This window comes from Sturnus vulgaris, chromosome Z (genome assembly GCF_052056855.1).
Source record: "Sturnus vulgaris isolate bStuVul1 chromosome Z, bStuVul1.hap1, whole genome shotgun sequence".
In the NCBI taxonomy this organism is placed as follows: Eukaryota; Metazoa; Chordata; class Aves; order Passeriformes; family Sturnidae; genus Sturnus; species Sturnus vulgaris.
The window spans coordinates 59,890,921-59,907,145 of NC_142283.1; the positions used below are offsets into that span (position 1 = coordinate 59,890,921).

Consider the following 16,225-nt stretch of genomic DNA (forward strand, 5'->3'; position numbering starts at 1 on the left):
AGGGCACAACATGCACAAATCAGCAGCTATGGCAGAGGAAACCCCTTCATTCAGCAAGCAGGTCAGTACACAAAGCCGTAACAATGAAAGAATAACAGGGCCTGGGTGCTAGCCATCAGGCAGGATTCCCAGCTGTAGAAAATCCTCTGAGAGGCAGGAAACAAGCGATAAACAAGTAAATTGCCAGCTTCCACCCACCAGGCTCTGAAAGCCTCCCTCTCTCACCAGGGTATGCAACTGCAATCCATATTCCAGGAATCCAAACCAGTCAGGAGCTCAACAGCCCTCTTAGTAGTTTCTCAAGAAGAGGAGCTCACAGCAACACTGAGCTAAGGGTAGCAAACCCAACTACAACATGGAGCTGATCCTCAGTGGGCTAGGACCAGCCAAGGAGATGAAAACTGGTCTCAGCTGTGTGGTGTTACGAGAATGGATTCAAGCTGGGCCACTCTGAGTTGCTCTTTCAGCAACAACTCAGTGATTAGTAGCCACTGCATAAAGAAGCTGGACATTAAACAAGTAGCTGTGGCTAAATTGTGTCCAAGAGTTTTTGGAAAGCTCCTGAGAAACTGTCTGGAGCATCAGCAACAGTTTTCCCAGGTCCTGGAAAGCAATGAAATGTCAGACTGGGCAAACATGCCAGCATTCAAAATGAGCAAATGGATTGACTGGAATAATTATGAGAACTATCAATGCCACAGTGATGCCAGGGCAAGCCAAGGGGCCACAACAATGCCAGAGAAAGCAATTGGGCTATCAGTTAATGCTTTTCTGTTCTTTGCTTATAATAACCATCAATCAATAGAGGATAGGAAGCAGCATAATATTGAACTAAAAATATTGGGAAAATTACTTATTTGTTTGACATAGATGATAGTACTCACCAAGGAGACAGATTTCTACAAGATCTGTTCACTTTCCTTACAAGACATTCAGAACAAAACACAACAAAACAAAAATATCACAGAACTTGATTAACTGACTAGCTAATTAGAAACAGATCTCTAAGTAACCATAAATAGGCACCTTCTTTAATTGCATAGGTTTCTACAGACATCTTGATGGGATTTTTGAACCTATACATTCTTTCCTCCTGTAAGTATTAGCTTCATTACACGTCTGGCTGAGAGTAAATAGATGGATTCACAAGAACAATAGCTTAGTTTGCCCTACATAAGCAACAAAGAGTTTAGCCACCATGCAGTATTCACCACACTAGGCAGTAAAAAGTGATGGCCACAGAAACAGTCCCATGGGACTGAACGCTCTTTTAGGAGACCAATGGTCCCTAAGGAACAAAACAAGAGTAAAATCAAATTCTTAGAAACTGTAACAGATAAAACACACAAGCATAATGCTGGGGACAATAGGACTGGTGTAATAAAAAGGCCATGTTTTTGTGAAAGGATGGGTCTACTGCTGCGAACAATTTATCAAGGCTTATGTGACCTCACTGATAGACAAAAAAGACTAATCTTTCTTTTCAATCTGTATCTCTGAAACATGTTCAGCTGCTGAGAGGACTGCCTACCCTATATGCTTTACCATGCTAACAATTTGCTGGGTATTTTTCATAGCTTTAAGTCACATATTAGTTATTTGCCAAGATACAGTAAAACAGCTATTTTTGTACCTTTAAAAGCTGCAGAAGCTAAATTCTTTGGCCATGAAGTAGAGGACAAAGCATTCTTGTTGCAGAACTCAGTATCAGCTCCAGTAACACAAACGCCTCAGCTGCTGCGCAAGCAATGATGTTATCACAGCACAGCTGGCGATTTTCCAGCATGCACTGAAGCCCTCAGAGATGATGAACATTTGAGCAGTACCTACAGAAACAGGATGCCCCAAACTTGCTCTCCTCTCACTGCAAGCTGCAAGCACACAGAACCACCTTGGTGGGGTCTGTCAGCACCCAAAGGTGCAAACACAGGAGCAAGGCAAAACGCATCCAAGGGGAACAGGAATGAAGAGCTGTGTAGAAACAGCCCTGCAGGACCCTGCCTTCACCTGGATGTCCTCATCCAAGGAGGGAGAATATGGCAGGCAAACTTTGTTATGGAAACAAAGGAAGCATGAATGAAAATGTATGTGGGAAAGTGGGAAAGCAAGGGCAAAAAACCCTACAAAAAGTCACTTATCCAAAATTTTCCTGCAAATAATCATCAACTTCTTCCCTATTCCTCCACTGCCTCTTGCTTCTTTCCCCAGAGATCTACTACTATAGACTTGGGAACTTACAGCAAAACAACCAAAGAGGAAAAAAACACCTCTCACTGACAAAAAAGAGATTCCTTCCACGTAAGATCAGCATAAGTATTTGAACTTGACACTGCTAAAGGAGACACACGATTCCTTGCCAAGATTACAGCTCTAAAAAGGACTGCAGTAGAATTTGAAATTCTTTACCTAAATACATAGACTTTTTAAAAAATCTTATTAAAATTATTCAAAGCTTGTCTTCTCAAAAAAAAAAAAAAAAAAAAAAGGAGGGTGAGGTCCCAAAATATCATGCAAAGTGTTTGCTTACAGTCTGCTTCAGGAGCTGGGAGTGTTCCATGACTGAGCCAAAACCAAAGGAATCAGTAAGTGCACAGGACTTTCAAAACACAGCTCATCACTGAGAAACTGAGACTGGTTAATCTGAATAAGTATTTTCAAGGTGCACTCTATTAAAACTGTGCTGAATTATCTTCAGGGGTCTTTGAACTTTCAATAACCCTGAAAGTAATTATTAAATTAGAAACAGATAAAGAAAGCCTACTTTCAGATGGTCCATTTCCCATTCAAAGACATCAAATGCTCTAAACTAAGAGAATTATTATCTTTCCACTTCAAACTAACAGCTACTCTTTGTGCCATTTCTTCCCACACTGAGCTTTCAAGACTATGAACTGGAAAATAAATTTGGCAATACTGAAAAGCATGTTGCTGAAGGCTTCTTGAATCACTTTTCTGTTGGATAAAGAGTATTTTTTGTTAGGGATACAAACTGCATTAAAACCACACTACTGATAGAAAATAACTTTATGAAATTTGGATATGAGCACATAATTTGTCTCCCACACACTTAAGTTCCTTGGGTTATTCACTTTATTGCCAAGCTAAGCATCTAGTAAGTCAAAGTAATTCCTGGCAAGCAATTTCAACACGCTCATGTTGAACAGTTTTTAAGTCACAGCTCACAGGCAAGCATCATGTCTGTACTGGGTGCTCCTACAGGGTGGTCATCAACTTCTGGTGGCCAGGGGTAAAATGTGACACTAGGATAACTCATGCAAAGTGCTATTAAATGAAAGGAAATTAGGACAGAACATACAAAGAAGGTACAATGGGAAGAAAGGTCACAGGCAGCAGAGCACAGAAGCCCTCAAATTAGCCAGCTATAAACCCGCTGGTTCTTCTGTGTTGCAGGAATGGGGTGCTGCCACCAGCTTCTGCATCTGGGATGATCTGGAGGGAAGTGTTTCAGAGACAACCAAAAGCCAAGTGCAGAATGTAACCAGGGCATCAGCTTCTTCAGCAACTGGTTCAGGAAAGAGGCCTCACTGTGCAACCTCACTCCCTTGGGAGAGGAGCACAAAACAACAAGATGCTCACACTGATGGAAGCCTTCTGAACTTCCACTACAAGAAAACACACGACCCCAAAGCAGGCCCAATGATGCATCTGGTGCAGAACCTTCATTTTTAAGAATTAAGCAATGCAGCCTTTGTTCCCTCTAGTTAAAAGCAGAGTTTTATTATTGTAGTTTGTAGTGGATGAGAGAGAGCATTTGTGCTACTTGGGTGGCTTATGAAGCCAAACCAAATATGTGGTACGACAGGACCAGTGTGTGAGCACAAGCAGGCTGGTGAGCATTTAGCTTAGGAAAGTTATATTAAGAGTCTAAAAGAAACTTGAGTTTTAAAATCTAGCTTTAACCACAGCTCCTTTCATGTTTTTGAAGCTCTCTAATTAAAAAGACAATTAGAGATGAATAATATTTGCTGTGGTTAGAGGCCATGTGAACACAATGACTCAAAACACACTGAAGAAAACCCCTTGTGGAGACTCTGCAGCATTGTGCTTTGCAGTAGTCTGTCACACCAGGAAGGCAGAATTAAAACCGCAACACTTGAAGAGTTATTTTCTCATTTACTGCTTCTGCTGCTAAACAAGCTGCCAGAGACAAAATCAATGTTAGACTGAACTGATTTGTTCTACTAAAACAAGTTCTCTAATGCTTCTCCCTCTTGTGACAACGCCTGCACAGCAAACCTGGGGTGGGCTCACTGCAGTGGATTTCTGCACCAGAGAGGAAGGATGCTAGGCTCTTCCTGTTGTGAAACATACTCAGTGGGTGACAGGAAGAGGCTGAGCATGGAAAAATCAAGGACTGAGCATGGAAAATCATCCCGTCTGGGATTAGAAGTGGATGGGTGGAGGAAATTGATGACCTCTTCTGAGGGAGCAGCCCTATATACACAGAACTGTGGAAGGAGCCCCATTTTCTTCCAGGGGCAGCAGAGACCATACCCCCGTTACTTACGTGAGTTTTCATTTCATTAGCTACTGTTGTAGACATCATGACGCAGCAGATGATGGTCACCAGGATGAAGTAAAGCGCGTACATGAAGCGGGTGCTGGTTGACTGTTTTATCTTGGGGCAGCATTTGCAGCACAAGGAACAAGCAGCAGTACCACAGCAGCAGGCCAACTGAAAAGTAACACAAAAAAAAGTCAAAAACCCACCAAAGCCCTCCATCTTAAGGTTTCTATTGCAAAAGTTAGGGAAGCTGGGAGGTTTCCTGCAAGACTCCAGGATTTCTCAAGTCCTCTTCTCCCAGCTGAGCAGCATTTAAGTGGAAGCAGACTGTCTTGTTTATGAAAACTCACTAGTTTTAAGCACACCAGTGTCTAGCTCTCCCAGATTTGCTAAGGATGAATAACAGATTTCCCTGTGTATTTTAGTCTTCTATCAACAACTGAGAGTCCACCAAGATAAAAATCCATGAAACATAGCAACACCCATGTAATTATCTTATTCAACAAGGAGAAAGGTACTGAATAAATCCTGAAAGGGATCTAGATTGAGGTTCATTGTTTTCTTGCTGTCAACAGTACCATTGAACTTTCAAAGCACCTGGATTCACCTTTCCTGCCTTTTAGAAAAGTCATATATAAAATACAAAGGTAAGCCTTACTTATATCCATAAGGCAACTCTCCATAGACAGGCCCTTACTTGCAATAAGCAGCAGCTCCATATGGTTCCTGTCTGTCCCTAACCGACCAACCATGACCACAGGAGGGATTTTTGTCATCAACAGGCAGCCAGGGGCAGGGAGCCACCCTCCCAGGTCTCATTGCTGCCAGCCCAGAATAACCTCACCCTCCTACTCCCCCATTTTCCGGGGGCTCCCTGAGGCTAGGTATGGTGTCTTGCCAGAGCCTGGCACTCCAGCACACCAAGGCTGCTTCTCACTGCTGTTTCCTCAGCTTTTGGAGGGGCCACTGGAACATTCAGAAGACCTGCTTTCAGCAAGCAGTTGTACAAGGTGGACACTTGCCAAAAGATTGAAAATCCACAGGTGCCACATCTGAGTCATCCAGGCAAACGTCACTGGTTGTATGTGTCTTCAGGCACCCAAGCATCAAGTACTGCTTTCCTCCCAGGACACTTTCTCTTCCAGCATCAATGACTTGCCTGATAGAGGGGAGAGGGTTTCATGTGTGTCTGCAGACACATACATCCAACTCCACAGAATCTCACAACCAGAGTGGTTGTTCAAAGAGCCTCAAATAATTTTGAAGAAGTCTCCTGAAAAGACTCCCAGTTTATCACGTCCTAGCCATGACCATCGCTGCAACACTCAAGGTTATACTTCATGCCTTGAGCCCCCAGGAAGGGGGTGGCATACCAGCCCTTCCCTTTCTCAACAGCAGCTCTTCAGCTGCAGAAGACATAAAAGGGGAACAGTCCAACCCAGCCCTCATGCTGCTCTTCTCTCACTTCACCACTGGATCCCATGCCAGAGGAGACGGGGCCTCAAAGCATGCAGCTGCTAAAACTGCTGCTACTGCAGAACAGAAATCCTCCCCCAAAACACTGAGCTCCAGATATGGGGAATAAACAGAATGGGCTCATCTTGGCACCTAAGCTGGAAATTAAAAATACTATGCAAAAGCACATTATGCAAGTATACTTTCAAAACAGAAGGCTCTAATGGCCAAATGGCAATTTTATTTTTTTATAGGTAATGAAATTACATTACTTTTAGACCATCAAGTCCAGGAAATAAGGAAGCTACAGCAAGTTACTGATTCAGCAAACAAATGGGATAACATTTCAAAACAAATGCATACCAGAAATGTATCATTCACCCACTTCAGAACTGCAACAACAAAAAAAATAAGACTAAACGCCCTTTTAACATGAAAGGATTTGGTTTCAGCCCAATCCAAAGAATCCACACTTAACTTGAACTGTTTGCCTTAACATAACATTAACAGCTAGAGTATAGAAGTAAAAAGGTATGCAGCTTTGGCATTTGTAAGGAGAAAAACATTTTCCTACACCAGGTGCTAGAGAGTTCTGCCAGTAAAATCTCATCTACATCCAACAACGTCTGCTATTCTACTCCTGGATCCCTGGAGCTGCTACTTAAAGCAACAAATGCTTAAACAGAATACGTAAGCCATTTATGTACTTTTCCACATTACTTAGACTTTAATGATAGTTTCTAATACTGAGCATATACCCTATAAATAGAGAAATATTTATGAAAAATACCAGTATTTCCATCTTGTTCCAGACGCACCTCTTAAAGCACTCTGAATAGCCATGGAAACCATAGAAAGTTGGTTAGACTATTCAGCCACAGCCCCAAATTTGGTGGTTTGGGTTGGGGTTTTTTTTGTGAGTTTATTTTATTTTATTTTTCTTTTTTTAACTATACTCCTAACATTCCTGAGTAGGCCACAATGAAATAGGTGTTATCCAAAAATAAATGAGAACTGCCCCTGTTCCAAAGACTAAGATGCTGGCCACAACCTACTGACCCAAGAGGTTTCAAAGATATTATCTTTGAGTGACAAGACTTCAAAGCCCACATACACACCGAGTTCTCGGTTAAATTTTGGTCAACGTGCAGCTAAGCTCCACAGATGCTCTGATGCCACACCCTTTACTGCAGGCATAGCCCATCTCACTTCTCCTCTGCCTTCTGACTGCAGCAATGGTCTGCACAGGGGCTCAAGACCCACGGCAAGCCAGCAACAAATTTTTGTAATGTTATAAAAAAGAGACTAAGAAAAACAGAAAGTAATGTAAAAAATCTTGTACAGATTTAGCCTATCATTAAAAGCCCCTCGTGCAAGAGGAAGATACTGTGCAGTTTTTAGGACAGAGGCAACCCAAACAAAAATGAAGGTGACCACTGCCAGCACGCCAGTCTTGTATCTACAGGTCTGTATGTACAGATCCTTCAGAGCCTCATGATCATCCCAAGCCCAGGCTCTCCAAGAGCCTAGAACAATGGCACCTGAAAGTCAGGCTGCTCTACCAGGAGTTTGTCATCCTGCAACAGGCTCTGGCTTCAAGTCCTTCTCAATCCAAAGGCACCCACAAGTCAGGCATCAAGCGCAGCCAGCCCAGCTCCCTCTCTAGCTTTACATCTCCTCACCAGGGTGAACACCACAGTCTGACAAAAATTACAAACACTGGGCAAATATTGATGCTTTCCACCAACAGTTACCATCAGCCAGTTCCCTCACACTAACCCACCACAATGCCACAGTGTAGACCAGCCACCTGCTTGGCTCAGTGCTACTCTTTCAGAGCTCACAGACTACAGCTCCAACTTGCCTGAGACCCCAGCAGCTGAAAGCCTAATACATTTGAAAACAGATTGCACCAGGATTTGAACTGCCAGGATGATGGCTGACTTGACTGGTTTCACAATAGCAGCTGTGGAAAGCTGTGTGGGAAATATTTCTGTTAAAATATATTCAAAGTGCAGTTTCACAGACATTTCTTTGGTAGCCAGGCTGGCTTAACCCAGCCTTTCTCCCAATAACACCAGAGTTGCAGGTATGATCCCCTCGTATATCATTCACGTAAGAGCTGGACTCAATGGTCCTTGTGGGTCCCTTCCAACTGAGACTAATCTGACTCCTCTGCCAGCCACTCACTCATTCCTACCCCTGCTCCAGCGCCTCTTGAGCCCTGACAGTTCTCTCTTCGGCTGGGGGTGACCAAATAAAGCAACCTGGTGGCAAGGTGTGAAAATTACATATCAACCCTTCTCAGCTGCTGATTTATTATACAACAGCAGGAACAGTTCTACCACTTCACGTGAGGACACAGTGCCCAGGCAGGAAGGGAAAGCAGAGGTGAATGTTTTGCAGCTGTCCTATACACATTCTCCCTTCTCTGAACGGATATTTCCAGTGGCATTTTCCTACCACCTCATTCAATTTGAGTGCTGTAGGTGCCTGCCAATGCAATGAACAGTAATTCTGACATTCATCCAGCAAAGAGCAGAAGTAAGCAGACACGCAACAGCCCTAGTTGATGCAAACCACTTTTCCAAGTACAGGCAGGCCCGGACATATTGAACAGCCCCATCTTACAACAGCCCGGGGAGCACCTATGGTTAACAAGAGTTAGACAAGTTAACAAAACAGGGTAAAAGCAGGCTTACCAACTTGCGCACAAACTATTGGTTCCCTACAATAAATACTCCACCAACACACGCTTAACATCTGTCACACACTCAAGTCTGACTTTTGCAAGCTGAGATGCAATCTGATAAATCAGTGGAATGGGGCATGAGAGTAATGTTAAGCACATATAAGTGTTTACATACAAGACTGAGAAGTAAGAGAACCTATCTTGCCTGCTGCTTTTATAGAGACAGTGAGATTTTAAGAATGTATTTTCCACATACATTTCCAAAAAAATCTCGAAGGGTTTAGAAAACACTTTGTGTAGTTATTAAAGTGAAGAGTTTCAGGATCACTGCCCAAAATAGCCTATGGTATTTTTAAATTATACAAACCATGGGCAAGTATCAAGCTTATCACAACAAAGAATTTCCTTTTGGGAGACTTCAGCAGAAATGGTAAAAATCAAAGGGGATAATAGCACAATGGGGAAAAAATCCTGCATTTTTTAATGAAATGAAGACTTAGAAGCTTTTCATTTCTTCCTTCCTAACTGACAGCCTGGTGAGAGCACTGAGGGAGAATGCATGCCTTGCAGCCTGTCCACGAGCACAGGAATGTGCCTTGCTGAAGCTTCTTTTCATGGGGGCCTAGTGCAGCTTAGTTTTTCATGCACTACTTGATCACTTGACTACCAGCACTATCTGGGCCATAAGATTTGCGGATAATGCAGTCACTGAGCTGTTAACAGCAGTGTCTATCAAAAAGATCCAAATATCTACTCTCACAGCTACAGACAGCATCCAAGCAGGCTGGATAGGCAAAGCAGCCAGCCTTGCATGAAGATCCTGAAGTGGCTACACACCTTCCCTTGCTTGGACTTTTTTGTTTCAGGAAAGAACATCTAGAAGCAAATATTTTATTAGTGCACTGGTTCATGAAAATAAGGGATATCTGATGACAGGTGTCCTGAGCGTTAGCAGCTGGTCTCACACTTTTTGAGAACCTAGTGCTGTTATGCATTTCCAGTTTCCAAAAGCTTCTTCAACAGGTCACATGATTACAACAGCTGTTTGTCCCTCTGAAGTAACTAAACTTACCAAAAAGGAGGCTTTATTTTGTCCTTTGTCTGACTTAACTGGCTTTCCACTGCTTGTTATTTAATATTCAGATTCACCATGTGACTTAAGCCAAGAGGCTTTGTGGACCAACATACCAGTTAATCAACTGATGACCTATTTTGAGGAGCACATCTCATATTGCAAAGTGTGCAAATTCAAACAAGATTTCAGAGAAAAGTCACAGTCCAGACACTGCATGAGTCATGCTTTCTGGAGAGGGTTTTCTGCCCTCAGCCACCACGGGGAAGAACTGCCATACAGCACCAAGCAGCTTGAAACCTAGGCAGGAAAGCTACACTGAGAGTTAAACCATGGGTGAGCCAGGCACCGGCAGAGCTGAAGTTAAACTGGACTGAGGGCGACTAGCAAAACGTTACTAAGTGGTGACTCAGCTGAGGATTAGAAAACAACATCACTGCAAAATGTCTAAATTCAGGTCTGCTCAACTGCTCTTCTCCCAATGATTTTGGAAAAATCAAGTTAATTGTTTAGTCTGACCTAAGCCTCACAGTGTATCATATCACCCATCTCCTCTACTGAACTATTTTCCATTAGCATAGACCATCTGGATTTGACAGCAGTACGAGGCAGACTGTCCATCCCTGTGGTTACCTAAATCTGATACTGAAAATAGGGGAAAAAAACCCACGTTCTAATTTGTCTGCCACAGCTCCCCAGGCACTGGTTCCTGGGTGAGGCTTGCTCCACTAGCTTAGACAGCCTTTTAATTTCCTGGTCTTTCCTCCCTGCTCATCAAAGAAGGAAACCAAAACATTTATCCTCAGTCTCATTTGAAGGCTTTTAGACTTCTCCCCCCAGCACCTAAGTTGTTCAGGGTCTTTCTTCCTGAAAAAATTTCAAATTTGCCCAGTCTCTCCTACAAAACCATGGTAGTCCAACTGCAAAAAAATTCCAGCAAGTCACCTGATTCCTCTCTCCAGCATACAGCCACAAAGGGAGTGGGACACAAGGTGGGCAAACAGCTACATGGCTGTACTTAAAAAGCTGTATTTTATTTACAGCGGTGTCATGCCATCCAGGTTACATCTGCTTCAATAGCAGTCTCTGCTCCACCAGTCTTTTCATCCACCTGTGTGCTTCTGGGAGCAATTTTAAATACCCTCTCAAGTCACTGAGAAAAACGAACCTGATCCTGAAGCTTCTCTGCATTGGTCCCTTCACATTCTTCACTGACAGCAAGCTCTGCTAGGTGACAGGTTCAGCTGTCCTTTCCTATAATTTCGTATTTCACAGTTTTCTCATCTGCAGGTTGTTTAAGCTCACTCTGCAGCCACTTCCCAAACTTTCACAGCAGAGGAGATAATAACAGAGCAACTGAAAGATGAAAGAGAAATCAGCAGTGGCAAAGTCTCAAAACTGGGGCCACCACTTCACACAGAGAGCAGATTTTCTCCAGGTTAGCCCTGATGTTTGAGACCCGGACTCCAGAGGTAGGATGGCAAGTGGTATAACCTGCTACATCGCCAGGTACAGAGAGCAAAGTGCAGGGCAGTAACTGCCTAAATCCGTGTACCACTGGAGTGAAGAAGCAGTTAAAATTAAATTTTCATACGCATTGACTTAAAAGCACATAGCTGGAACAGCTGCTTTGCTTTTGAATGAATAGACAGCTTTGAGCTGTTCCACAAACATGCTGTGTCTCTAAAAGATGGTTTCAGTACTGAGTTCAAGAGGACTTCAGGGTGGGGAGTAAAAAAAAAAAAAAAGAGACTAACACTTTGTACAAAAGTGACAAAAGCCAATAAGCTGGTACAAAGCCTTAACTCTCTCTCATCCCTTCACATTAAAAAACAAAAATCTACTTGTTCAAAGCTAAAGATGCTTCAGTTTAAATCAATGTCACAACATTCACACACTTTTCCAGACTGGCAGGTTCAAAGTGGAGCCTGCTCACATCCTGACATTGCTTCTCAATGAGTATTTTTAAATATAATGCCTATATCTTCCTGACATAGGAAGTATTCCTGAACCACTGTTTTGCCAGTGACTGTAATAAGCCAAAAGAAAAACACTTGAGATATGTCTTTTCAGAAAACATGAAGAACAGCTCCTGTTAAAACTCAGTACCAGAGATTACAGGTTGATGTATTTTGGATCAGTGCTACTGGACAGAAGGAAGAGAAAAATTTTACATTTTCAGACTGTTTACATTTATATTTTTAAATACTTGAGCACACACCATCTTTAATTGATGGAAGATTCAATTACTAAACCGCAAATTCTAGTTCCTGCGCAGCTACCACTAATTAAAATGATGATGAGATCGCTGGTGTGTAGGTCTCCCTACAAAATGGGCACAGAGCCACCTCCCCCCACATGCCACCACGGACACATCCTACAGTCCCCCCAGAGCCTCACACTGTGACATGCTGATACTGAAGCTTATCTCCTGGATGACTTGAACACGGCAGCAGGTCAAATCCCATCAACAGAATGGTCAGCTGCAGCCGAAATATCCTGGAAGCCAAGCATTTAAAATGCTAATACCTATCAGGGCCTGCACAGTTGACAAAGAAATGGAAGCACCATTGACTGGGGTCCTTGAGAAGGACACAGGAAGCAACCTAAGGTCTAAGCATCTTCACATGGATAACTGGAGAACACTATGTTTGGGATGAGAGCAGTCACTAGTTCAACGAGACCTTCACCTTCTACCATAGTCACAGCTCAGGCTTTTCTCTCTGAATTAAGTACGTCTTGTACCCACAACTGCGAATGTTTCCATTGGAATAAAGCCCCAGTAATGGCAAAAACATATTCTGGAACAGCCACACTTGCAAAAACTAAAATAAAACCAGCAGTAGTATTTAGATCCTTGGGCAGAAAAATACTCCCTTGCCCTTAAAAGTGAAGACTCTGCTCTTATACAGTGTTCATTCCACAGCTCCAGAGCTATGGGTATTTAAGGCGTTTCTTTAAATCCACAATACAACCAACTCATAGGATGCAAGACAAAAAGATCTAAAAAACTAGAAAGCAATTGGAAATCAGGCAGGCATGAGAAAGACTGTCTTCTCCTTCTTATGCAGTGACAAGGAAAGGATTCCAACCTAAAAATTCAATGCAAATGATGCAACACTTACAGGATCTCCCATCTTTTAATCACTTTTCCTTCCCTTTTTGATCACTTTTGAATCCAGTAGTAAATTTTATCCCAATGTGGCAGTCAGATGGAACCTCAAAGGTAAGTTTTTAAAGTTTCCTTGAAAATAGGCAAAAGTTTTAGTGGAGAAAAAATGATCTCTCAATCCCTAAGCAAGAAAAAGGTTGCAACACAACTTCGTATTTATCAGAAAGGGAATCAGCATGAGATGCCAACCTCAATGGACAAAGCTGCAGTAAATTAGGCTTTGCTAATTCAATTATTCAGGAAACGATTTATTTAAGGCAAAAACTCCATGTTTCTGCAAACAGGAAAAATAGTCCTTCACCACCCTTTTTTCCTAACGTATTGGAGTACACTACAATATTCTACATCTGACCTCAGAGAGCTAGTTTCACCTTCTATCACAATTAATAATAGCAGTGGCAGAGGTGTGGAAATATCCTCAGCTAAATGCTCAGCTCAAACACACTAAACAAACCCCTCTCACTAGGAAGACCATTTGCAGAGCAAGAGATGGTATTTTTGGGAGCACTGTGTAGAGTGAAGCCAGGAGCACCACTGTCATCATCCCACAACACCGTGTTACATCACACTACACATACATCCTGCAATACTCCAGTGACCTCAGAGGACACATGTCTGGGTGAGGGTGACAGAACCACCCTTTTCACCACCGGCTGAAAAGAGGAGACTGTGGGGACAGGACTGCAAGCCCCCTTCTCAACCTTCAGGTGCAAACAGGCAGCGCCAGAGAGGCAGGCAGTCCTGGAGTGCACGGGGATCTTCCTCCTTCCCCAAAAGCTATGAGTCACAGAAGTCAAAAGATGGGCCAAGGTCAACCTTAAAAATATAGGAGCACTATTTTATCCCTTTTTTTCTTTAAAAAAATCCCATCGAAATTAGAATTCTGGGTAGAAAATCAAAACCTGATACTCTAACTTGTGGAAGATATCTTATATTTACTGCATGACATGATTTCTAAGTGCAGAATACTATTAAGGACACCTCTCAAGATTTAACAGACCTACAAAAAGAGCTTCATAAGCTTTAAAAGCTACCAGTTCTAACTGAAAAATTCATCTTCTTGAACAACCCAGCAACAACATACTGTCCACCCAAAATGAATGTTAAAGATCTAAATTACATTTATTTAACTCTGGAAGAAACATATTCATTGTAATAAAGATTTTCTGCAACAGCTGCTTTCTTTAACCATGATCTCAACTTTATTCTCTTGATAATCACTACTGAAGAAAAGCCAAATATAAAATCCTGTTTCCTGTCAGTTTAAGCAGAGTTTTTATGTAATCAAAAGCACTGCTGAGGCCCAAGCCAAACTGTATTCTCAATGCATTCTCAAAATAGGTCTATCAATGAGACATGAGCAAAAGAAACATTTAGCAAGCTTATTACAGCTCAGAAACCTAAATATCACAATTGTCTTCAAAGTAAGGTTGTACATTGCCCAGTAAAAAACAAATGCAGAAATTAAAGTTTATAAATGGCCAAATTCCTTCAAAGAAAGTTTCTAGAGTCTACTTGGCAAGGATGCAAGTCACACAGTAATGTCCATTAAGATAATTCTAAATAATTTTGCAAATGCAAAATCAGCATAACCGAAGTACACTGAAGTCTGGCAGCTTGCCGCTATATCCTGTAACAACAGGAATCCGGGCTGCAAAACCTGAATGCATTCATTCTGACAGGCACCATCAACTAGACGTCTAGCATGGTTTGACTCAAAAAAAACTACCAATCATTCATCATCTACTTCATACCACGAAAATTTTTTTGAGTGAAAATTAATTGTCGTGTTACTCACAACAAAATTTTGGTATCAGCTACAGACAAACCGCAATTAGACACAAACAACAATTGGACTTAAATAGCTCAGAAAGACAATACCAAAGTCCTCTGTCAGTTCGAGGAAAGCAGATCCACAGACAGAGGCATGCATAAGACATAAACAAGGCAAAAATACTTGCCACAAAAAATCCTCACGCTACAGGACATCAAGCACATTAAAATACTGTATTTTAGGAAAAAATCAAGCACCTAACATGAGAGTTGTTTTGTACAACTCTTATAAAAGTTTCATCTTTCCTCAAGCACTTAATCTCTCTTTCTGAACAGGGTTAACTTCGTCTTCAAGGAAATATTGAAGGAAAGGCCAAATTCCTTCTTGATTTTTCAGCTTGATTAACAGTACCCACAAAATGCCTGAGGAAGCTTGGATGAGACAGAATGAAGAACTTCTATCCCTTTTATTTTTCTTGTGTATTAATCAGGTTATACAAACATGCCCTCATCGAGGTTGGAATAAATCAAGTAAAAAAGGCAAAGACCATTTTCCATTTTAAAAATATGACACTGCATCCTATTGAAATATGGTTTATGCTGTTTATTATCTTAGCCTATAAAAAGGTTATCCTCACTATGTTTGCTGGTATAACTCCAGCAGTATGTCATATCTAGCATAGATTAGTCTTACATCAAAAGTAGTCCTTGAGCCAGCAGAATAAATCTCCCTAGGGATTTCTGGCACTATGATTACATCCACCTTAAAGCTTCCACTTCCATCTTCAACAACACTAAGGAGTTCATTTTATTTACAGACTCCAAAGTGACAATGAAACACATTACTGTCAAGGATTACTACGTGGGGTAGGGACAGAGGCTTTAAGAATCTCTCAAAGGTTGTGCATGCTAAAGCCATTCACCACTGACCATCACAACAGCTTCATCCTCTTGGTAATTTAAGTTACTTCTCCAGGAGCTACACCAAAAAAAAGCACAACGAAAATGCAAAAAGCCACGAACCACTGTAGTAACAGCACCTACTAACTGCACTTTGAGCTGCTCCACAACGCGTTTCACAAGCTGCCAAAATGGTTATGAAGCAGCAGTCAAGAAGGCCCGCATTAAGAAGAATATTAGCAAATGTAGTTACTGCTGTCCCCCAGGTCCACAGGACTCTGTGGAGAGGCTCAGGGCAGCTCCCAGAGGGTAAGCAAGTGGATGCATGCTCAGTAACCCTCCTGTCCTACTGAAGATTGAAAGAACCACAGACAAAAGATCCAATCTAGCCCAGGATTTCAAACTACAGGAAAGATGTAAGATTTTTCCCAGGAAAAATCACACAAGAGCAAGAGAATAATTATATTCTAAGAGTGGGCAGAGTGAGCAAAGGAAAAGAAATATCAATAGAATTAGGACCATAAGGTGTTTAAATATGTAAAACAATAGGAATAAGCTCGCTGGCTAGTCTGTTGCAGACAAAAGTAGTAAACGGTTTCTACTGCAGAAACAGAGATTAGTGAAAACAAAGCACAA

At 41.9% G+C, this 16,225-nt stretch overlaps 1 protein-coding gene across 1 annotated transcript in view; it reads right to left on the minus strand.

Annotated features, from left to right (window-relative positions):
- The window catches only part of SERINC5 (serine incorporator 5), a 40,545-nt gene that overhangs the window by 23,155 nt on the left and 1,165 nt on the right, over nucleotides 1-16,225 (minus strand). The window contains exon 2 of the mRNA XM_014881415.2: nucleotides 4,529-4,696. Within this exon, the coding sequence (XP_014736901.1) occupies nucleotides 4,529-4,696 (168 nt within the window). The remainder of the gene's footprint in view (nucleotides 1-4,528; nucleotides 4,697-16,225) is intronic.